This window comes from Arachis ipaensis, chromosome B8 (assembly GCF_059453495.1).
Source record: "Arachis ipaensis isolate K30076 ecotype BB chromosome B8, ASM5945349v1, whole genome shotgun sequence".
Taxonomy (NCBI): Eukaryota; Viridiplantae; Streptophyta; class Magnoliopsida; order Fabales; family Fabaceae; genus Arachis; species Arachis ipaensis.
This window is the reverse complement of record NC_142443.1, coordinates 9776727-9800000: the sequence shown is the minus strand read 5'-3', so window position 1 is coordinate 9800000 and position 23274 is coordinate 9776727. Positions and strand designations below refer to the sequence as shown.

Below are 23274 nucleotides of genomic sequence, written 5' to 3'. Positions count from 1 at the left end.
ACAGCTTTTTCGTACACGTTCACTTGCATCACATACACAAGTGCTCTCTGAACCGTGCAATAAGGTCACCCATAACACGGCTCTCCCACTTGAGTTACCTTAGCCCCAGGCAGGCCATGCTATTCAATGATATTGGAAAAATGGCAGCGTAACAACTAGTATTGAAAGCTGGTCGCCTTTTTAGGGAGGGAAAGCCTTTCAATAGGAGCCCCCCTCTTTGCGACCTCATCACTTCAAAGCGCAAACCAATTTCTTTCTTAGTCACCGGGCGAAGCGCACCTCTGGTACTTTGCTTATAGCTTTTTTAGGTTATGCAATAGACGGGAGGCTTAGCTCTGGATCCCCCCTCCCTGCTTGCAGAAATGAATGGATCAGAAGGGGGCTGGGTTCTATTTCCGGGCCGGGCGGGAGGTGAAGGCCATAAGATTGCCCTCCCGGTAAGGAAGAGAGGAAAAGGGTGCTGTCATCTATCTCGACCTGTTTCCCGAGGCGTAGAAAATCCAGACCGGCTCAGAGAATCACTGGCGCTATTTAGCCCTTCGTTTCGCCATTCGAAGGACTACCTCTGCCTTCCCTTTTTGTAACATAACCAGGCGCCCCCCTTTTCAATCACTAAGAAAAAAAAGACCAATCAAAGCCCTATCTAAGTAAAGCTTCGTCTGTTATTTTTCCGGCCCCAGGGGAGTTTACTCAACCCATTCCCCAGTCTTCCGCACTGCTCAAGTAAGTGTGCGTGTGCGACTCCGTATGAGGACCTCCTTCCCTTCTGCCCACTCTCCGTTCACACGGTTCTCAAAGCAGAGGAGGCTGGTTGGGCAGCTGGTACCACGAGCCCTCTGTCCCACACATCTATCCAGAAGCAAGTGTAGTTCACCGGTTCCACCGAATGCTCCTATCTCTCGGCAAAGATCGTGTGAGTGTGCAGTTATGCTTCGGATGCTTCGCCATAGAATAGATCGACCCAGTTCCCGTTCTTTTCCGGTGCACTCGCTTTATATCTCCGACACACTAGGCTAGGAAGGACGCGGTGGGAAGGAAGCAGCCCTAGCCTCTGTCCGGCCGATCATTCCGCTGGCATCTTGCATTCACGCCTCCGTTTGACTGCCACTCGGGGATGGAGTTGTAGATACGTTAGTCTTAGCGGATCGTTGGCTCCGCCTGTTATCTCCTTCTACGACATGCTGTTGTCGTCGCCATATTCCTTATGTAACTAAGTCATCTCTGCCTCGCTGCGGGTCAGCACCTCCGAAAGAAACGGAGGACTTCATTCAGTGAGTCCGCGATCGCCCTCTAAACGATCAGAATAAGGTAAAGCTTGAAGATAAGTTTTGTACTCTATTAATTTCTCAGTCCCTCTAGTCGGGTGGGCGCCGGCCGGTCTTTCGACCAGATCCCCCTAAAAACCGTACGTGCGGGTCTCCCCGCATGCGGCTCACGCCATTCGAGGTGGCCCGGCCCAGCATTCATTCGCAAATCCTGTAGTGAAATTGAGACTGCTCGACCTCGGAAGCTAATTCGCGTGTAGGCAGCGCTGTCTGTCGTACCGTTGACTCTATCTATTCATTGAATTCACTTTCATTTTTTTATAGGCTCGCTCCCTCTTTTTCCAAGAATTAATGCACTTCCCTTCGGAGGGCCTTCTCTAATCTAATAGGGGAAAATCCTTCCATTTCCGTCAAATGACCCGGCCCCCCAGGCTCTTCCACCGTCCGGGCTCCCTTTCCTACCTATGCTATGCTCCCCCGGCACAGGCCTACCACGCTTCGCGCCTGCGGCGTTTTCGCCGGACGGTCTTTGCCAGTAGTGCCATCCTCCCCGCTGGCTGTATGGGCGGGTTTTCCCTCGCTGCTGCGTTCTGTTAGGCTATGGATTACAGGAACAAATGTAGTTGAATGAGACAGCAGGCGGGTTACACGTTCTGCTGTGCCGAGATGTGAGGTGCAGGTGGTGATGATCACCCCGGGGTATGCGCTAGCGCCCTTGACAGGCACTCCAGGACCCGCCAACGCTCATGAAAACCCGGGTCGGCCATTTGTCTAAGGGCCTCCATTCATCTGACCGGAGGTGTGGATAACGAGGCCACCTTCACAACCCTCTCCCTTCTGTCCTTATGTTGTAGTAAGGTAGGGCGGTTCGCTTGAGTTGCTCAACCGCCCCTTAGCCCGGTGCTCATGACGCGCTACGGGACCTTCACCGTGCCGGGGGACCAAGCAGGGCATAGCTAGCGGCATAGGAGCCGACTCGGCGTCAGCGGCTTCGTGCCGCACTGGAGTAATCCAATATGCGGTTCCGCACGTTCCACCACTTCTCCGTTCATTTCCAATACTGATCGTGAAACACCATGAGCAGCTGGATGTTGAGGTCCGAAATTCGAAGTGAAATTTTTGAATTGCCCGTTCCTAGTCGTCATGGGAAAAAAGGAAGAAATAAGAAAGAGATTATTCCCTGAGAGCTTGTCCAGTACTACCTGTACCAGAAATGCATCTCCTTGCGTGCGAGATACTTCTATGCCAGCCGTTATTCCCGGCTCTGTTATGAAAGAAAGCGGCGGACTCATCTTACAGGTGTTCCCTAATGAGGGATTTTAGGGGATTAGGGCTCTCCTTTATCTCCTCCACCCATCCCCTTCTTCTATGTGAGGGGGGGCTTACTTAGTGCTTGTGCTAAGGCGCGGGTTGATCTCTCGGCCCTTCCCTCGCTTCTTGACTGGCTTGAAGAACTTGGACCCTTGATTCATTCAAGCCTTCAATCTCAAGCAAGCTTTGTTGAATCCCGGTCTCCGCCTGTTGAATCCTTCTCTCAACTTCTGATAGCTCATACATAACGGAAGACAACTCGTCCCTTCCGCCAGGTGGCACGTTCAGGTCAAAAGACGGTTGCTTCGAAGAGCTGGCACCGCTTCCACCCTCCTCTCCCCCTGGAGCCATCATCTTAGCCAGCTCGGGATCCAAAATAGTCAAAACAACAGCTATAACCAGCCCTCCACCACACCTACTCAAAAGAAAGTGGAGAGATTTGGTGAGAAGGATGGATTGGAGTTTGACAAGAAAGAGATTGAAATCCATACCAATCAATAGAAATGAAAAATAGAGTAAAAAAAGGGGGATAAAAAAATGAAACATTGAAACACGTCTTTCCTTAGTCATGGGTACTCCCCACACCCCAATTTTCAAAGATTTTACATCTTCACGATCAAGCAAGTATTTAATCATACCATTGCTTGTTCGTATAAAATAGACCAAAAATCCTAAGATAAAAAGAACACTCCAATCAGATATACCTTGCATCATCATTCACTGAGAAACATTGATTCCCTCCAGACAGAAAGTCATGTAGGAGTCTTAGTTGAAGCATCGACTTGAATCTCTTCAATGTCAGCAACTTACTGATTGATTGACCCATTCTAGAGAAAGTGCTTTCGGGTATACTTTCTTTAAGGAATGTGGTTCTTGCTCATAGCCCCCAAGACCATGAGGGAGCCCCCTTTTTTTTACATTTACAAAGGGATTCAGACAGGGAAGGCTGTTAAGCATGCAGACTGATTCTCTTTTCTTACGTGAATTAGATACTACTTCTTTCTTTAGAAAAAGTTTTTTCTTCTCTTCTGAAGCCTATAGTCATGACTATAGGCAAGAAAGAATTGAACCTAAGGCCTGCCCCCGAAACATTCGGAAGAAATGCTGCTTTAGATCCCGCCCAGATCAGATCAAGGGCGGTCCATTTTTTTTCTTTCTAAAAGAGCGAAAGTTTACGGGTGGATGGGTGCTCTTTAGGTGTTTACTACCTCACATCAAGGTGACAGGATTCGAACCTATGGCCCTCTGTACCCAAAACAGATGCGCTGACCAGACTGCGCTACACCTCGTCTCACCCCCCTCCGCATATAGATCCACCCGATCGATGAAGACTCGAACCGAACTCGCCCATCCTTTTGGGCACAGGGACGCGAGAACCAATCCGAGTAATCAACCGCTTTTTTTATAAAATCTGCCTCCAGCAAGCCACCCCAACCCTACCGCCAAAAAGCCGTATAGTGCAGGAGCGCTCACATTTTGGCTTCCTCTTTCATTCACTTTCATTTTTGAAAATCCGGCTCGCTCCCGGCTACCTGTCCTTTGGACCCAAAGCCCGCTTAGAAGTGGATTCGAACCACTGACACAAGGATTTTCAGTCCTTTGCTCTAACCAGCTGAGCTACCTGAACCACTTTCCTAAAGTCTGTTTTCTTCATCGAATAGTGCCCTACCTTACTTACCACTTTACTAGTTAGGGAAAAGCCCTTTACTAATAACAAGAAAGGGCTTTTTTCGCTTGTTTAGTATTGCAAGCTTTCGAGCAGCTCTTTCAACTGCCGCCTAATCCCCTCTCCCAACATGCTCAAGAACCGAGAGCCGCCCAGGCCTTCAAGAAACAGGGGAGCTTGCTTCTAAAAAGAAGATAGGCCACAACGCGCAACGGGCTCCCCGCTCCTAGTAACTAAGTAGTGCTATTCTGTCCTCCGGGGGACTCCACCAACACCAAGAGGTTAGGTTCTTTCTCTCACGTAATTTCGCCCGCCCGTTCCACTTCCGTGCCGGAGGAAATGGGATTCGAACCCATGATACAATCTTCTTGTATGTAGATTTAGCAAACCAATGCCTTAAGCCACTCAGCCAGACCTCCAATTGATCGGAATTTGATGTGCGGTTGGTTGCCCAAAGGGCTATCTGATCCGATCAACTGCGTAAGCCGTAGCGCGCTAGCGCGCGTACTCTTCCTCTATCTATGAGCGAGACTCCATCCAAATCTGCCACTCGTTGGGCGACGCCCTCTTTTCTATGAAGACCGACCCCACCACTGAATGATGAACTTTTCCAGTCTTCGCCAATGCAAAGGCGACCTGGAGAGAACACAGAGTAAAGCCCTTACCCGCCTGAATGGAATTCATATCTCCTTCGTCTGGTCGAGAAGGGAGAAAGCCCGGGGAACTGGCTCACAGAAGAAGGGGACTCTTCTAAACCATTAAGGAGAAGTCCATTTTCGTCATGATCGATCCACGTCCTACCATAGTGCCCGGAGACCCTGGCTTGCTTAGCTTACAAAGCTAGCTTACTAACGCGAAGGCCTTTAGGGGCTTGCTTAGTACTTGTGCTAAGGAGCAAGTCTCAGCTTCACGCATGACTAACATACCAAAAGGCTTAAACTAGAAGAGAAGGTACGAAGTCACTCTGCGCATAGCTATGAGGTACCAGAACGGAGGTCGGAAAAAGGCATAAACTTTAACTAGCAGAAAGAGTACATCCATGTACGTAGTCACTCATATAGCTATATGAGGAGTGAGGATAGGATCTCCTGCCTGTCTGCAGGCCCGGATACAAGATCCAACATCACATACACTCTTTATTGACTAGAAAGGGGAAGCGCTATGAATCAGTACGTGAACGATGCCCCCGTAGCCTTCTCCTATGGGTCATTCCAGGTATTCTGGTTAAGTAAGTTAAGTCGAAAACGCGTTCTCGATGGAGCAACTTGCTCATTTCATCGATTTCCCACTCCTAAGGGAGGCCGGCTAAACGAAAGAAAAAGAACCTCCTAACCTACAGAAGAGTCCAGTCTATCAAAAAAGATTCCATATATTACATTTTTTTTCTCACGTCTTCTATTAGAATCTTTGCGTTCAATCACAGATCCTGGCATAAGATCCCATTCCCGCGAAAAGGCGGGATGAGAACCCAGGTCCTAGGCCAAAAGACTTTACCAGCTAGACTAGTGGAGCTGCACTCATAATGCCTGAACCCCCTTTAGGTGAAAATGAAAAGGCCCCGCCCATCAACTTCTGTAATGGAAGCTTCGGCCACTTCCTGGTTAATAGCCTACGGCTAGCTTGTCCCTCTCTTTTTAAGAAGTGTTTTGACACCCCTATCTTTCTTGCTTTTCCGATAGCCTTTAGTATAGGAGCATCTCTAGTGGTCCCGCCTAACTCTTCGTTATCTGTCCGAATACCTATAACTATCTTCCTCTGTTCCACGAATAAGTTAAGGGACTTGGAGTACCCGCCGGAATGAGCTTCCCTCCTTTCTTCTTTCTTTATACTTAAGTATGCCCTGAAGACAGAATGAACGGATCGAAGACCTATTCTGATCTCCAAATTCACCTATCCCTGCCTTATTCAACTCAGAACTCAAAACAGGTCTTTGGCTTCCTACGCTCTCCTTCAACTAAGAGTGATAGGAAGTGATGCCTAGCTCGACCGAAAGCTAAGGGTAAGAGTGGAGTCGTAGAAGCGAGAGGAAAGTTGTCTCTCGACTCTAGGGAGAGGATAGAGAGTTCCATGCCGTAATATTGTAAGGAAGGAAGAAGGGGATTGGTGTCTTCCTCGATCCGCTACTCTCCCAACCAGGGTGGGTAGCTACGTACCTTCCCGCTTTGATGATTCCAGGAGCGTCAAGCCACTGTACCGATAGGTGCAGGAGCGTAGCGGTTTGGTTTGCTTAGGTAGTGTTTCATATATTTCCTTTGTGCGGAGAACTCCCCGAAGGTTCTAAACAATCTTCATCGATCATCCGTTCTGGTTGGTTGTCGTCCATCCACTGTTGGCCTACGGTTTGTGCTCGACCCTCCTTCTCGACCTCCCTTTCGGGTTGATTGGCCTCAACTAGCTGCCCATGGGTGAAAAAAGCCATTAGGGCGGTTGTTTTGATTGTCTTAGATGCCCCGATAACGTACTTGGCCTCCTAACTACTTTATAATAAGTAATAAGGAAAGGCCAATCCCCTATCCAATTTCGGGGGACGAGGAACTGCTATTCTTTTTCATTTCGAATGCAGCGGACAGTCAGGAGGTACACTAGCTGGCAGGATTGCTTTTGAATCGAAAGACGTTAAACAACAACAACAAGCACTCAAGCTACAAGAGAAGAGGAAGAGCTACAACTGCTACAACCGAAATGCCGATACACTAAAAGGATTAAGGCATCAGAGAAAAAGAATGATTTGACTCCTCAATTACCAAGTGTGGGTAAGGTCGCCAGGAAAGACCCTCTTTTTTGGGAGATTGTGTAAGCATATGATCTTCAATCCTTACTTGGAAGGAAGACTTCTCTAGTTTTGAACCTATAGAATTAAGCTAGCTATCACTCTTTTCTGCTGCCAATGGATCGAGATGATACCCGACACCAGCATTTAGTTTAGATGAATACTTGAAAAGATGCCCTGAAATCGCACGGTTAGGGCAGCGAACCGACGCTCAGACTCCTTTGATTAGTCGGACTTCTCGCTAAATCTTATGCAAGAAACCCTAGTGTTTTAGAAAACTCTTTCCGCTAGTGGTCTCTCACTTTCATTCCGGATTGAACCACTCGTCGCTCACTCTTCTTTTCAATCCTTTAGGACTTTAAGATATGTCCTGAAAAAATCATATTTTTTCCCTTTTCTAAGAATCGTCATGATCTAAGACCCCCTTGACTGACTTAACATGCATTCTAGCAGCTTCTGAAATGAAAACCCGATCCATGGAACCATCTTTTCTTTTCAAAGAAAGAGCTTGTTGAACCCGTCCTCAGACAGACCACTGGCACCCAATCTCTTTACTAGATTGGACCACGGGTCGTCACTCCTACATCCAAGATGTGGCACATCCCCCCGCGAGAAGGAGGGGAGGTGGTTATTAGGATAACCCAATTTGGGTTCTGGATCAAGGTTTTCCAATGGGTGCTGCCCTTGTCATACTGATCTGGAAAGAGTGCTTTTAGGTGGGATGACTAAATGAAATATCAAATGGGCATGATGAATTCCAACAGGCCTCTCATCTCTAAGAGGTTTGTAAGGGTTTGTTCTTAGGATGCCTTGTTGAAAGATATGTGGGAGGAACCACAATACCTTAACCTCTTCCCGGACCGGGACAAGTAAGGCCCCTATTCCGTGCAGCTTTGCTTTGGGTGTGAAGTACCGGAATAAAGCTCTTTCGCATTAGGAAGGGACTGGCCATCTCTTTCTGATCCGATGAGTTCGGTCCTTATGATATTAGAGTGTGCTTTAAACCGCAATAATAATCTATTCGCTCCTCGCGGAATGGAAGCCTTGCTTCCTTTTCGGGTGAATCGATTTCAGTATGAAAATCCCCCCCCCCTTTTTCTCTGGTGAAATGTACGACCTCCAACTGAACCTAGCCCAAAAGAGTGTAAGCGAGGGATTCAAAACCTAGTTGATCACTTATAAAGTAGAAAATCTTATTCTATTTTGATTCCCAACATGCAGAAGTAAAAAACCTATTAACAGAGTGAGATAGAAACTTTTGATGGAACCTGATGATCTTCGAGGCCGAAGGGAGCTAGAGTTGAAGCTGGGGCGGGAACTGTAGGAGCTCCAGCTCGCTGAATAAGCCACCACAATATAGGAAAAAGAAGAAGCTACAGGAGAAGGATGTGTATCAGGTGCGGATACCTGTTTAGAAGGTGAACCAGCAGAGTCAGATGCAACCGGGCATGAAGCAGCAAGTGCTGTAGATCTGGTAGAACTTCTTCTCGGATATGTTTGGTTAAGTGAGGTGGCGCAACAAGCCGAACCACATGGGTCGAGTAGAAAGCAACCAAATATCCGGACTTCGGAGTCGGAATAAGAATTCAAAAGAGGTTTTAGTTCGCACTTAAAATCCTAAAGAGGCACGAACTTGTCGAGATGTATGGGGTTCCCTTTCTTTCATTCACATTGGTGAGGTTGCTTGATTGTAGGGGCCGGGAAAGGGTCTGCCACCACTGACTCAGATTTTTTTGTAATCGATGTAGCTTCGTCGTCTGTCTCGGGATCGGTAGTGTTCCCCCCATCCCTTAGTCTTAGCTTAAAGGATGTTGATGTTTCTTTTATTTAAGATACAATCTGTAAGTAAGTTACCAAAACTTTTTTTGTTGTAGCAATACAAAACACCCATGGAAGAGTCAATAGAAATAGAATTGGAATCCCTAGAGAAGAGAGTTCCCGAAAGGAGAGGGGGAATTTACCTGTTCTGGAATTCACCACTACAAAAATCACATCCGATTTTAGCGGCAACCAAAGCTACTTTTGAACCTTTCTTAAGCTCAGAGCAGAGTAGCTGGAAGTCAAGTAGAAGAATGAGTCTAGCGACCAGGAAGCATAGATAGCAAAGGCGGAGATGGTACTTTAACAGTAAAAGGAGGATCATATGCTTATAAGATGCAATTTGAAATCACGTACTTACCCCGGCCCGAATCCACTAAAAAAATGGGTAATGTTGGCGAATCTTCTTATTATCGTATCGAGTTTCAATTCGACAAGTACCAACAGGCCGAAAAAGACGAAAAAAAGGCCTTGCATACTCGAGAAGCGGATTCAATAGCAACCCCTCTTACTGATGATATTCTTGACTTTCCTTGTTAAGGTCCCGCGGTAAAGTAAAAAAAAAGCTAAAAGTAGGCTCGCTATTGCGAGCTATACGAGCTGTTTGCCTTTCTACGGCTTCGCTATCGCTCCTATGAAGTGGTGGCCTTCTAGAAGCTTCGCCAGAAGCAAGCAAGATGAGGTCGCTCTCCTCCGCTCGTTCCGTACTTGACTTACGAGCTCGTGTAGTACTCGCCCCTATCTCTAACTCTAAAGGGGCTTATGCACTCCACTCGCTGTCTACTAAACGAGCCTTAGAGCGAGCGAAGCCTTCCATTTAGTGGCTTCCCCCCTTATCCCTCACCCTACTCTTTCATTTTCGCTTAAGCTTCCCCTGTTGTTTGTGGGATTAATTGATTGGATACCCGAGAACCATAATCTTTACTAGGAACAGCTTCTACGACGATAGGCGTAAAGGCATGATTAGTTCCACAAATCTCACTGCACTGACCATAGTAAACCCCTTCTCGTTGTACCGAAATAGAGATCTGATTTAAACGACCAGGTACAGCATCACATTTGACACCTAAGGAAGGTACAGCCCAACTATGAGGTACATCAGCAGGTGTTACAATAATACGTAGATGAGTTTTGGCTGGTACAACCACTCTATTGTCCACTTCTAATAAACGTGATTGACCCAATTCTAGATCATCTTCTGGAATCGTATAACTGTCAAAAGTGAGTGACTGTTCATCGGAACTGTTATAGTCTGAATACTCATAAGTCCGATACCATTGATGTCCAATAGCTTTGATAGTAATGGCTGGATCTACTACTACCTCGTCCATTGAGTATAACAGAGCAAATGATGGTATAGCAATGAACATCGGGATGATACTAGGAAATATGGTCCGAAGAATCTCGATAGTAGTTCCATGAACAATCCTTTGCGGGATTGGGTTTTTTTGATAGTGGAAATGCCATAAAGCGCGAACCAAGATCCGTGATACGAAAACCAAAATCAGAATGAGGAAGAAAAAGATATCGTGATGTAAATCGATTATTCCTTGCATCATAGGACTTGCTGCGTCTTGAAATCCTAATTGCCATGGCTCCGCTGCATCACACAAAGCTGCTTTATCGGGTAATATACCCAACCTATTCGATAGATCCAGGGCATCCTTATAGGCTTCACCTTCTATTCCGTTTTTGTTCAAATCATCTAACAGGTGCTCCAGAAAAGGGATATTGTTGCTTTCGCCATGTAAAGCTTCGGCCGCACTCAGAACGTCTTGGTCACTCTTGTTAGTCATCAACTCTCCCAATTTATCGTGTATATCAGATTGAAGCTCTACTATACGTTCACTGTCCGGGTTAAGACCCGGATGATCCTCATCAATACCATGAGTCTCGTAATTATAATTAGAAGGAGCCGGCTGCTCCACCTCAACATCACTTGCTATGGAAGGTAATGAGGGGACAGATGGAACCGAGTCGGCTGGTAAGGGTGGCAGGTCAGAAGGGACCGATGGAAAATCATTCCACATAGAAGCTGTATCACTCGAAGTTGAGTTAAGACTCTTCTCATCAAATAAAGAGATGCGTCGAACGTTGTTAAACATAGTGATTGATCTAAAATAATTCCCTCCAGACAGACTGAACTCTGAACTCCGTCAAGCCTGTAGGAGTAGTGAAGAACTATTGTTCAATGTGCTTGGTTGTTGACCAAAGAAAAGCATGGGAGTAGAAAGGCGGTCGAGTTAAGTAAAGACTCAAAACAATGAAATCCTGGAACACTATCTATATCTCTTTTTCCTCAAAGACAGAGCATTTTCGATCTTAGGCGAACGAGGGTTACCGGCTCTACGACCTCGCAAGGCGCTACTGTAGTGCTCTTTGGGCCTGCCGCTTTCTCAATCGAAAATGAAAACTGTCAAGAGCAGCCCTGCACTGCTCTATCTATGTAATTTCTTGATGGATTTTCTGCCATCACCTACGCAATTTCAAAGTTGCATTTTTCATGAGAAAAGACTGTTCATATCATATTTTTAGAATAGCCATTTTGAATGAAATAATACATGTTCCATCTCGAGTTGCATTGCTCGATGGAGGAGTCGTGAATTAGTTGTGGTATCCTGTACTGTAACCGGTACTTGATCATTGGGTAGTACCCGACCTGAGTAAAGTTGTAGTGATCCTTCCTACCGAAAAGGTTGGAAAGTCTCGGAGGCTGAAAGCCGAGGATGGGAATATGGTTGACTCAGAATTGACATAATAAAGACGGCCCAACTTCATCACCAAAGGAAGGAAGAGCTTTGCCCATTCGAATTAGAAAGTGCTTTCTAGAGAGCGGATGTTGACTAGCTAGGCTAACAAGGAAAGCAGATGCAAGAATGGATTTCAAAGGGGAAGAAAGTCAGAGATTGATTCTGTGTTAATCCGTAAGGTCATATCAAGGGCTTTATCTCCTAGTTTCTTTCACAGGTCTTAGTTCCGCTAGTCCTAGGAGCGAGAGGTATGAAGGCCTTGTTAGTAAATCAATATACCAGCGACCAGGGAATAGGTATACAGTTCAGACGATCTTGAAGACGATTAATTTGATCAACAGCGGATAAATTATCCGCAGCAACCTATCTGCTGATCTATCCGCAGCTTCGATTCCAGCCGAAAAGCGAATGCTTTCTTAGCTGCTACTTGGCTAAACATTTCTAGAAGGGATTCCGCTCCCCTTTAGGGAAAAGAAATCAATGAGACTGCGGTATGCCAGGTTGCCTGCAGGAACCATAAACTCGTGGGCGGAAGGCCTTACTTCCTCCTTCTGATCTTCTTTTCGCTCTTAAGGGCTCTAGATAGCCTGCGTTTTCCGATCATTATGTGGACGGCAGGGCGTTGATTTCAAAGTCATAATATAGCGGAGGCTTTGATAGGGAAAGATTGCATTAATCTGAGTGACTACGTGCCTGCCTATCGCCCATATTCACTAATTCAAATGGAATGTTGGCGACTGACTACTTACCTTTGGTATGGTTAAACATGTTGTTAGACTGAATCTTCTATTCTCTTTTTCATTGTCTCGAGGTTGTAAGACCTCTACTAAAGAATAGAATGGGCTGAGTCAGACTCTTCCCCGGCAACCAACAATCCCAGGATATCCTAATGAGATAAACGAAGTTCTCGCACGAGGTTTAATCCTTCTTGTCATATTTGATGATGAGATCAAAGACTTTAGTTGTCCAAAACGGATAAGATCGGGCTAACCCCTATCGATCGAACTACAGTAGGTCCATCAAACCAGGATTGAGGCATCCGGATTTCTTAGCATACCACGCCACTTGGCGTAGCAATGCTTGGTCCAACCGTCTAAGAATAGACCACTCCAGGAAGCTAATCAAGGACAGGGGCCTAAATGGACTATGAGTACTCCCCTCGTAAAAGCTCCCTCCTGCACCCTTCACCACAGCTGTTGGTAAATCCATTTTCTTCCCAGACACCAACCGCTTGACCAGCCCATAGTCAGAATTCTTTCAAGTCAGGTCTTGGACGACCTCGAAACTGCTGAGCGAGGAACCCCTTTCTCTAGCTCCTCCTCCAGAAGCCCATCAAAGGTGGGTCTGTAGGTAGTGATGTTCCTGCACCTTCTATTCCCGCCTATTGAGGCCGTTGACTCTGTAAAGGAAGAACAACAATGAATCCTGCTTCCTTGTGTAGTTCCAGCTGATCCAGTCGATTTAGAAATCCCTTATAGGGCGATATCCACCAAGCCAGCAGCATACCTTTCAGAACCAAAGTGACCCCTACTAGATGCGGCAAAATCCACCAACGTCAGGGATGGTAGCTAAAGATCGGAATAGAAATCCAGTGTGAGCTAACCGAATTTACCCTGCTTCATCTATCGTTAGGGCTCGGTGAGAATCTTACCTACCTTCCTTTTCCCCTGTTGTCTTGTCTAGCTATAAAATAGAACTTCTCTAGCGCCTCAAAGAAAAAGGGCTCCGTAACTCCTTTCACACTAAGCTAATTCAAGTGCACTAAGCAAAATGAACCCTAAAGCTTCAGCTGCTATCCGTGACAAGGTGGTATCAGAGCCTTGCTTCGAGGAAGCCTGGTTCGAGCTTGGTTCGTGGGAGCGAGACTACTTGTGGGCAAGCATGTCTGGCATGACTGAGGAAGTTGCTATCAACATGTAGGGAAGGGGAATCCCAACCTCCTCAGCAGGGAAGCAAGAAGGGACGAGGTCATAGTAAGTGCTGAGGACCTTGCTTGCTAGTCTATCTGTGAAAGTAAGTTTCTGCATTGGAGGCTGAACATCTACGAGCCAGCCGTCTTCAAGACATTACGTGAGAAGGAGAAATGCTGGTAGTACCTCTTCACAAGAGGATCAGACCAGATCCAAAATAGCGTATGAAATGATTATGGTCTATCTAGTACCAATGACTCCGCGATGATTACATCCCAGCAAATGGAGGAGCAAGTTATGGAACAAGCAACAGCTTTCGCGCGAAAAAGTTTTCTTGCTGGGTCTCGCTTGCACATTTCTGGGTTTGACCTTTCGTCCCTTAGTCTCACTATGTTCAACTAAGCTACTTTGTCCCTAGAACCTACTCTTATTGTGTATGAGATCGCCTGGCTATTTGTGTATGATTGAATCTTGTCCCGAGGGTAAAAAAAATTCCTTATATTAAAAAAATTAGGCTCGAGATAAGAAGTTGAAATTCAAAGAAAGTCAAATGGCAGAACAAGGGGATGTACTTGTATTTCTCTATTTTTCATCGAGATTGGCTTGGTCTTCAGTTAATGTTAATAAAGGACTCAAAAAAAAGTCCCTAACCATTATTGTACCGGTAAACTGATGTCGTAGCAATCCTTAAAACTAAGCAGTGATCCATAAACCCTTTGTAGGATGACTCCAATGGGCTTTCATCTTACTTTTTCCTACCGGATCGACGGACGCGGAAAACTCTCTTCGTCTCCGTTAGTGCTGTGCTGGTCGTGCAAGCTACTTGTTGCTAAGGTCGACAATCGGGATTGATGCAAGTTTTTTTGCCTAAGCTCACTTTGTCTTAGTTGGTAAATCATACTTTTGAAGAATATAAAGAGGGAGCTTGCAACTGCTTTCTATTAAATGGAATGAATAACACTACTCAATCTAGTCTTTATTTCTATGTCACTAAGAAGAGGTAAGGGTGCCATTGACACCTTAGTCTAAATGAAAGTAGATAAGGACAAAAGCTTGAATAGCTCTTCATTCCTTGAGCTCGACTCGGTCGCTTTGCTGTTCTTGACAGTCGCTACGTTCCTCGAAGGGAGACCACTTTGCTTAGGACTTTTGATAGGCACCTGGGGACAAGCCTTTATCTAAAGAATTCGTTCTTTCCCCTGACTAAGCATCAAAGCGCCCTACCGAACGGTTTGTCTCTCAGCCTATTCGAGCGGTCTACTTACCCGATGTAAGAGCTTCTTCTTTCGTCCTGTAGTCTTCTTTTAAAAGAAGGAATGCCCCAACCACGATTAAGCGCTACGAAATCCGCCCTCCATTCTCTCAAGTACCTCTCCGCTTCCTCTGCTTGCTTTCATGTAGTTTATTCCGGCTAGACTTTCTTCTTGTCTTTACTTTATTTCAACTGAAAGTCAGATGCCACCGGTCTCTATTTATTGTATCTTGAGAGCTTTATAGGCCTTCCCTAGAACTCACCATAAGATTCAGCCTGGAATGACCAGCGAACTCGGTAATAGTCAGCCTGGCCGGCCTATCGAAAAAAAGTGCTTAGATGGCTTGAATTCCCCTGTTCTAGCTCTAGAAGAGTAAGCTAAGAGTCTTATTTATATTATATAAGAGCCCTAGTTTTTCCTGTAAGTTTTGGTACTAGGAAAGAATCCTAGCTCCTATAAGAATCAGAGGCGGCGGAGATAGACACTTTGGATTCGGCAAGCTACTCCGCTTTCTAATTAAGATTCAAAAAAGAGGGTTACTACATTGATAGAGGCATAAAAGTATTCAGTTATCCCAATACTTCTCGTCTTTCTGGCTGCTATCTTCCTAAACTGTAGGAGGAAGGGGAAGGGCTTTATGAACGTTACAGAATGAATGGTCAATGATAAATCACCTTGCCCTCCCTTTAGAGGAGTAAAAAAGGTAAAGCTCCGCACTAAAATATTCTTTCGCTACCAAAGCTTCGGAGTTCTATTCCTTCTTGCGTCCAATCTCAAGGATAAATTCAACCTAACTCGCACTGCATGAAAGGACATAACCTAGTAATAGGTCAATCAGTTCTTCCTTTGATACTTATGCCATTAGATTAGAAAGAGTAAATTGTCCATCATCTTCGAAGGCCTAAATCCCCTGGGAGGAAATCGTATTAATGATATCATGATGCTACCTCTCCTTCATGTGCAGCCTCTTCTCAAGCAGCAGATTGCCCGAAGACAGACGCCCTGTTTCAGCTGAGAGCATTGATTCCCCTGGTACCTCTCTTTTCTATCACAGCATTAGAGGAGTGAGCCCGCCCTTCATTCATCAGGTCTCAAAGTATAGATTGTATGATAGGTAGGTGGAAAAGCTACAACATCACCTTAGTTCCCTGCCGTCTTGTCTTTCTTGAGGAGCAAGAACATTCATTAGTTCTTTCTCACTTGATCTCATGTCTTTTCCCTTAGATTATGTATTTGTTATTATATTATAGAAGGCATTCTCTTTCTAGACAAAAAAAAAAAGTTGAAAATATTTTTTTAAAAAGGCAAAAGCCACTAGACGAGAGGGGCAAGCAGCGATAGCAGCTCGACCTTAGGCAGAGCCGCTCAAACAAAGATAGCTTCTTGATCCACGTATCTCATTGATTTAGCGATAGGGGCGGAATGCCAAGCCGCTCTAACACCATTCCATTGGGGAGTCCCATCCCAGCCTTAGCAGGGAACTTACTACAGAGCCAGACAGAGGACAGCACATATCATGAGAAAATTATCTAGATAGATAGGGCCCTAAGAACTTCATTCGTACTCTTGATGTAAATAGAGGACAGGACGCATAATAGCCTAACCCGCAAGCGGGTTAGTGACTTACGTACCTAACCTATTAGCTGTCCTGCTACAAAGCTGACTGATAATGCCCGCTTTACAAACGGAACACAGTGAGTTTTGCCGCGGGTCAACCCAACCCCTAGGCTATTACGGGCTATTACGCTTCTTGGCCTCATATGAGTGACCTACGTACCTCATAGGTTAAATTGAGTGATTACTCCCCTAAGCCACAAGCTGGTTAGGTCGTGGCCTACCTTTCAATCCGTACGTTAAGGGATTCCCTTGTGGAAATCTGACGTCGTGAGCTTAAACCTCAAGAATGAGTTCTTGCTCCTGAACCTATTGGTAAAGTGGCTTAACGCTCTTCTCCCGTAGCTCTCGTCTATCTTACCAGTCAGCCGGCTCTATATAGTGCGAGATTCTTTCATTATTGATTTTCTACGGGCTCTATAGGCCTTCACGAATGCGTCTTCTCGTCATAATATGGACGATTCCTAATTCATCGTTAAAACGTTAATTTCTCAGTAATAAGAGAAAGGGCTATGCTATTATCGGGATCTTGCTATGAGACTTTCTTTCATTTCTCTGATTCGATAGCGCTTCCCAAAGAGTGTATTTTAGCTAGCTTATACTCTTTCTTTTGCACTTGTTTCCGGGCAATCGTACCTCTCCTTCCTTTAACAAGTAAGCTCTTTTCTCTATCCAGACTCTATCGAGTCAGTACTTCATGCCTTACAGTCGAGTAATAAATTACCTTCCTTTATCAAGTAAGCATTATTATCTCCTTTGAATTCGTATGGTTGAAAGTTGCCGAGAATGGGTTAGAGCGGGTAACATAAGAAATTCCTGCGAAAGCTCCATCAATTAGATTGTCTTTGCGTTGGGGTTGAAAGCTCGCTCGGTTAATGGACTTGAACCCAGACAATGGACATGTCCCAACTTCCTTCCTATTAATTGAAAGTTGGTAACTTAGGCTGAATTCTCTTCGGACTCAGAATATGGTACCAAAGAGGAGGGTTCGCCCATAGTAGAAGAAAGTCTGCTACCGCCAACGAGTATGAAAAGGCCCTTTTCTTAGAGGGCTTGTCGCTCCTCCATCATATGCCTTCCTCGAAGACAAAGAGTTAGTTACTTAAAGCTTAGATTGTTGAATCGGAATCTGGTACCCAATCTTATATCGTGGAGAAAACCTCCCCCGCCACTGAGCCAGACGATGACGATGCGGTAGTTGATATAACGGGATCACTAGCTGATACCACTCATCTTGCTGATTCAGTAGTAAAAACGACTTATACCGTTGAATTACTTTCTTTATTAATGCAAGTCAGAGGGGACTACTTAGGAATCCTCAAACAAAATAGCACTCTTTCTATTTCTTGAGGCAAAATCCAATTCATCGAAAACGAGGGAACTTTCGTTAGTCAATATCCCAAACATAGGGCTTATGTGATACCTGTTGGATTAACAGCCTAGACCGAAGAAAATAACAAGTAAAGCAGGTCAGGTGTGAAACTTTTACGTCTAAGTAAGTGAAGTTGTGCTAACCGGTCCTATCCTAGATCCAACCGAGTTGGGAACGAGCTAAAGTGGATTGATCCGGTCGACGTGGCTAAGCTGAAAAAAGAAGGGAGCCCTATATATTCTATACTGTATTGATGGCTCATTTTGGCTCACTTCCTCGATATGGGATCGAAAATGTTAAGTACTCAGATTTATTAGAGAGGTAGCGGGCTAGCTGTACAAGCAATTCGACCATATATAAGGGTAGGGTAAGGTCCCTCAGGCCAAGCCCATCAAAGGCTCCCCTAAGAGTTAGATTAGTACCGGCTTGATGATTCCTTTTTGAAAGGATAAGCCTAAGAGATTGCTAGCGAGAATAATTGAACTGAACATTGAAAGACTACTGCTTACAACTCGCTTTCTGTCTTATTTGCTGGCCTTTAAGATGACTGGTACTAGGTAAAAAAAAGGATATTACAATAATAATTGTGCACCCAGAGTAGACCAAAGCAGCTTCACTCACTTGAGACTCATACATTGACAGACCCAGACAAAGTTTATTGATATGAGCCAAGATCGAGCATGAGAAGGAAAGTGGCCAACTAAGCCCTATCAGGGTTTATAACGGAAGACAACTTATTGAGTAACTGCTTGATCCCATCACTTTGAAAGCTACAGAAAACAGCTGTCTCCAAGCTGGTTGAGTATTAATTTGAACTCTATCTTTTGTTTGGCAAAAACGGATTATGATTTTGTTCTTCTAGCTTCGAAATCGGGCTTATCCAGTGGCGCTTGTCTTGGTCTTTCACGCGACTGGCTATCCCTCTATATATATTATACGCAATATCTTGACAGGCACGATCTACCTTGGCAACGAACTTCACGCTACGTCTCGGGGTGTACTTTCTATCACTTTCTGGCGGGAAGCCCCGAGCTCTTTGAGATTAGCATGATGATGTTTATATTCGCTTGAACTTGCATGTGAAAAGCATATAACTAGTCTTCCTTCTCATGGCCCGGCACAAAATGCTTCTTATTTTTGAGAAGCATTGTATTCTAATACATACCCAGATAGAAGGACTTTTTGCAGCCAGAACCAAGATATGCTTCAACATAGCAGCTTCCACCAATGAAGCCCGAAAGCACTTTTAATTTAAAGGTAAAGGGCAGCCAATTTCCAAGCAACATTCCCTTTGTTCTTAACCATATCAGGACCAGACCATAAGAACCTTCTACAGATCTTATCTTTTGTCTTCAAATCAAAACCGGCAGTATGAACACAGTACTCCAGTAAACTTGCATGCTAAAGAGGGCACTCTGAACCAGTTGTCCAGCATATTAGAGGTATGGTATTTTCCAGTACATCTCTTTACTCTAGCTTTGATTCTCTCAATTAGAGGCAAACAATCACTAACTGAGAGACTGGCAATCCCAGGTACTTCATTGGCATTTTACCTTCATTAAAGCCAATTAGATTTGAAATATTGAACTTTGCAGCATCATATCCATAGTAGATTTTACTCTTGGATATGCAGTAAGACCAGAAAGATTTGTAAATTCTTTTAAGCATTGATTGACTACAGCAAATCCTTCTCACGAACTAGAGATTTAGCAATCAACTGAGTGGCTTTCGCTCCTTATTATCTATCGACGGAATTAATTCATTCAAAAAAGAAAGAAAAAAGGGCTTTAACGGCTCTTTTCCTCAACCTGTTCAATTGGAGCTAGCTATAGAGCGCACTTTCGGTCAAAGGACAGGTGTTGGCAAAATTTTGGATAAATCATCCGTTTTTCTTAGGCAAGCAGTTGCCCGATCAGAATGATGGAGAGGTCATGCGTCTGACCACAACTCCATGTCAAATGTATTTCGATGGCTCCAGTACGCAAGGTGGTGCGGGAGCAGGTATTGTTTTTCTCTCTCCTAACTAGTAGTGAGACAAGTCATCGCTGAGTATCAGGTAATAGATGCAAAGCAGCAGCCATAGAGAAAAAGAGCCCTAGACTCGATTCGCCGAGTTTGATGAAATAAAAATAGACCAAGTACCTAGAAGAGCCAATGTTGAGGCTAACACAATGGCACAGCTGGCTTCGACGTTTGAGATTTCCTAATCGGACACCTGAAGAACATACGTTCAAAGGACGATTCCAACAACATTCCAGATCACTTTTTACTGTTACATAATGGAGCCAGAAGAGATTGGGCAGGATGATTGGCAACAGCCTCTCGTCAGGTACTTGTAAGATTTATTTATTTAATAAAATATGCTAAGAGATGCCAGGCCCGCAAGAAATACGGACCAGTGCAGCATGTACCAGCTTAAGAATTGCATCCGATCTTAAAGACTTCGCGCCTCGACGCTTTGCTTTGATCCCTGACCTAAACTCTTTGGTAGGCTACTCTTCTACCATGAAATGCTATAAGTTAGGTTTTTTAGCTTGCCTTTCTCCTTTCGTTCACTCGGCCTTCAAAGAAAGATGGACGGGGCGGGCAGAGGAAAACCTAACGATTGTTCCAATCGAAATGGAAAGAAAACCCATGAATAGGAGGTTAGGGGGGGACAGAAGTACTCAACGAGGATAAGGGATCCCCCCGGGTGGATGCGCGTGAGAAGAACTAAAGCCACTACAAGACTCCTACCTAATATCTTGCTATAGGCGCTTTTGGCTTTTGACTTGTTTATGTATGATTACGATAGAACTAGGGGCGCTAGCGTTGATGAAAAATTCCTATTCTTGCCTAAGCCTTCTACTTACTTTTCGAGTATAGCCTTGTGAGGAACTTTACTTTAGCTCTTCGAATGACAGAAACATCTTTCTTGCTCTATGCGAAGAATAGCCCTTAAAGCTGGAGAAGGAAGAAGTGTGAAAGCAAGCAAGTCAAATTCAGGCACATTAGGAAGTTCTTTTCTCTGAAGAATGTTCGAACTCAGACATAGATGACTGGGATCACTACACTGGCTTTGTTGGTTGGTTTGAGGTAGGCAAGTAAAGAATAAGAAATTAGGCAGGGACCACGCTACACTCTCACCTCTCTCGAGCTACAGGAACCCTAAGCCAGGTATGATGCTGACTTTGCAAGCGCAGGGAAAAGAGCTGGTAGTGATTCTTCGGGACAAAGGCCAAGGGTGAAGCCGGGGAAGTTTAATATTTAATAAATTCATAAATGACATCGCCTTTAGGGGCGCCGTTTTCATCCAACTAGAAATATCGTATGAGAAGCAAAAGAATGTTACGTTACGCCCAAAAGTCCCATGCATCCTTTCTTTCTTTGGTCAACAACCAAGCACAACTCAATAGAATGAATTCTTCAAGACTCCTACATGACTTTCTGTCTGGAGGGAATCAATTTTTCTCAATCAATCACTACACTATGTTTCCACTCCATTTTCATTACGAAGATGTCTCACGTCAGGATCCGTTGCTCAAACTGAATCACGCCAACGTTATGGAAGTTCCTAGATCGTGTGAAATAAGACTAGTACCAAAGGCACCCTATGATTTCATAATCAAAAATGGAAAATTGGCTATGGAGATTCCGTGCGGTCAGAAATTAATACAGACACACAGGGGTTCGACAGGAAAGTCGTTTCGATCAAATCCATTCTTGGGGTCAAATAAAGACAAAGGATATGTCAGTGACCTAGCACGACAAAGCACTCTCCGAGGGCATGGAATGTCTAATTTTTCGGTAAGAATCTCGACAGTAATGTCTCTGGTGGATTCTCCGGTCGAAAGACGGCTAAACTCAATTCAATTCTCGATGGAAACGGAGTTGTTCGAATTCTCCCCGGAACTGGAAGATCATTTCGAGATCTTCGAACATATTCGAGGGTTCAATGTGACTATTGTAACTTCGGCCAACACACAAGATGAGACTTTACCACCGTGGAGCGGCTTTTTGCAAAAAGATGAGGGAGATTCTGAGTAAGAGATGTTATGGACGAATTGTTTGAAGCGTTTCTTCCCTTTATTGAAAAAGTTGGAGAAGCTGCCGGGCTTAAGGAGGACTCTGATGCCACATCTTCACTTGACTTCAAGCAGGAAGTAGACCAGCCGTCTGAAGCCTTTAAGAATAGAAAGAAGGTTGAGGCTGATTGGACCCTCTTCGTGCCTGACTTCTCTATTGATCTGACCGGCTCGATTGAGACAGAGAGTAAAGGTGCGAATCGGCTAAAAGGCTGAGTCCGAGACTGGGAGAAGAACTTGCAAGAAATGCAGACTTCGCTCCGCACCTTTAGGTAAAGATCCCCAATGTCCAATCTTCCTTTTATGGAGATATTCTTTTATGTAACTTCCGGTAAGAAAGGGGATAGATTATCGAAAAAAAGATGTGCGCACGAGAGGATTCTAACTTTCATACATAGAAGAATGATTGGCAAAGCACTCGAACAAAGCCCTTAGCTTCTAACTTCATTCATTCGAAAGGTCGCTGGAATTTAGTTAGGAGCAAATCCGTCACTGGACGAGGAAGGAAAGGGAAGGAAGATATGTACAAGAGAAAAAGTATATTAGAAAGCGTTAACAAGACTATCAGACCAAGAACAGAACTGCTGGAGGAACAACTACCTAAGGCTGAAAATGACATAGAATAAGTGGAATCTCATGCACACTTTGAGGGAGGTGGTTAACCGGTGCTTAGAGAACTACCTGGGATGCCGATAGACCAAGGGAATGGGTACGTTGGTTACCCTGGGCAGAATAGTGGTACAATACCACTTATCATTTGGCAACCAAACAAAGACCGTTTGAAGTGGTATATAGGCGCCCACCGCCTCTAATTACGTCCTATACTCCTTAGTCCAACAAAGTGCATCAAGTTGATTGCGACTTACGCTAGGGATTGTGTTTTGCAATTTGGAAAGGAGAATTTGCATGGAGCTCACAGGCCCGGACCCTCTAAGTATGGGGAGTGCCACTACCGTTGCTTGTTCGTTAGCCTTTCTCTAAAGTAGGCTTTCGCGCAGCTCAATCCCTTGCTTGTTCCCAAAAGTCCCAATAATGGGGAACTGGCCTTCGGCTTCATAGCCTGCTTTCTTAGCTCTCGAAAAGGAATTCGATGTCAAATATTATAGAATAGCGCAGTCCAATACTTAGATCTCTGCTAATAGAAGATAACGATTCTTTCCTTTGGATGTTCGAACAAGTCATTAATGGTATCTAGAGCCCTATAGAATGAAGAAAGGCCTTTGGTTCACATAGTAACCTAACCTGTAGGTTAGTGGCTTACGTACCTATTGGTAAAGCCGGCCTACACGACCGTCTAGGCGGGAAAGAAACATGTTTTTCCTATGACTTGAGGCCACCGGGCCTTTTAGCTATGAGTGATTACGTTCCTTAAACCTGCTGTAGGGTTCATCTTTTTATTCACCATAGGAGGACTCACTGGAATAGTCCCGGCTAATTCTGGGCTAGACATTGCTCTACATGGGCGAGCCCTCCCCTTTGCC

General features: G+C 44.8%; 1 protein-coding gene and 2 non-coding genes across 3 annotated transcripts; 1 reads left to right on the top strand and 2 right to left on the bottom strand.

The window, feature by feature from the left end:
* Positions 1–3790: 3790 nt before the first annotated feature.
* Positions 3791–3865, bottom strand: TRNAP-UGG (transfer RNA proline (anticodon UGG)). The gene has a single exon. It is a non-coding gene; the product is annotated as a tRNA-Pro (tRNA).
* A 264-nt stretch (positions 3866–4129) lies between these two features.
* Positions 4130–4203, bottom strand: TRNAF-GAA (transfer RNA phenylalanine (anticodon GAA)). The gene has a single exon. It is a non-coding gene; the product is annotated as a tRNA-Phe (tRNA).
* Positions 4204–19807: 15604 nt separating this feature from the next.
* LOC148547160 (Ribosomal L5P family protein) lies at positions 19808–22366 on the top strand. Its single transcript, XM_088496643.1, has one exon. It carries the CDS (start codon positions 21039–21041, stop codon positions 21753–21755), a length of 717 nt encoding a protein of 238 aa, XP_088352769.1. The 5' UTR covers positions 19808–21038; the 3' UTR covers positions 21756–22366.
* The last annotated feature ends 908 nt before the right edge of the window (positions 22367–23274 follow it).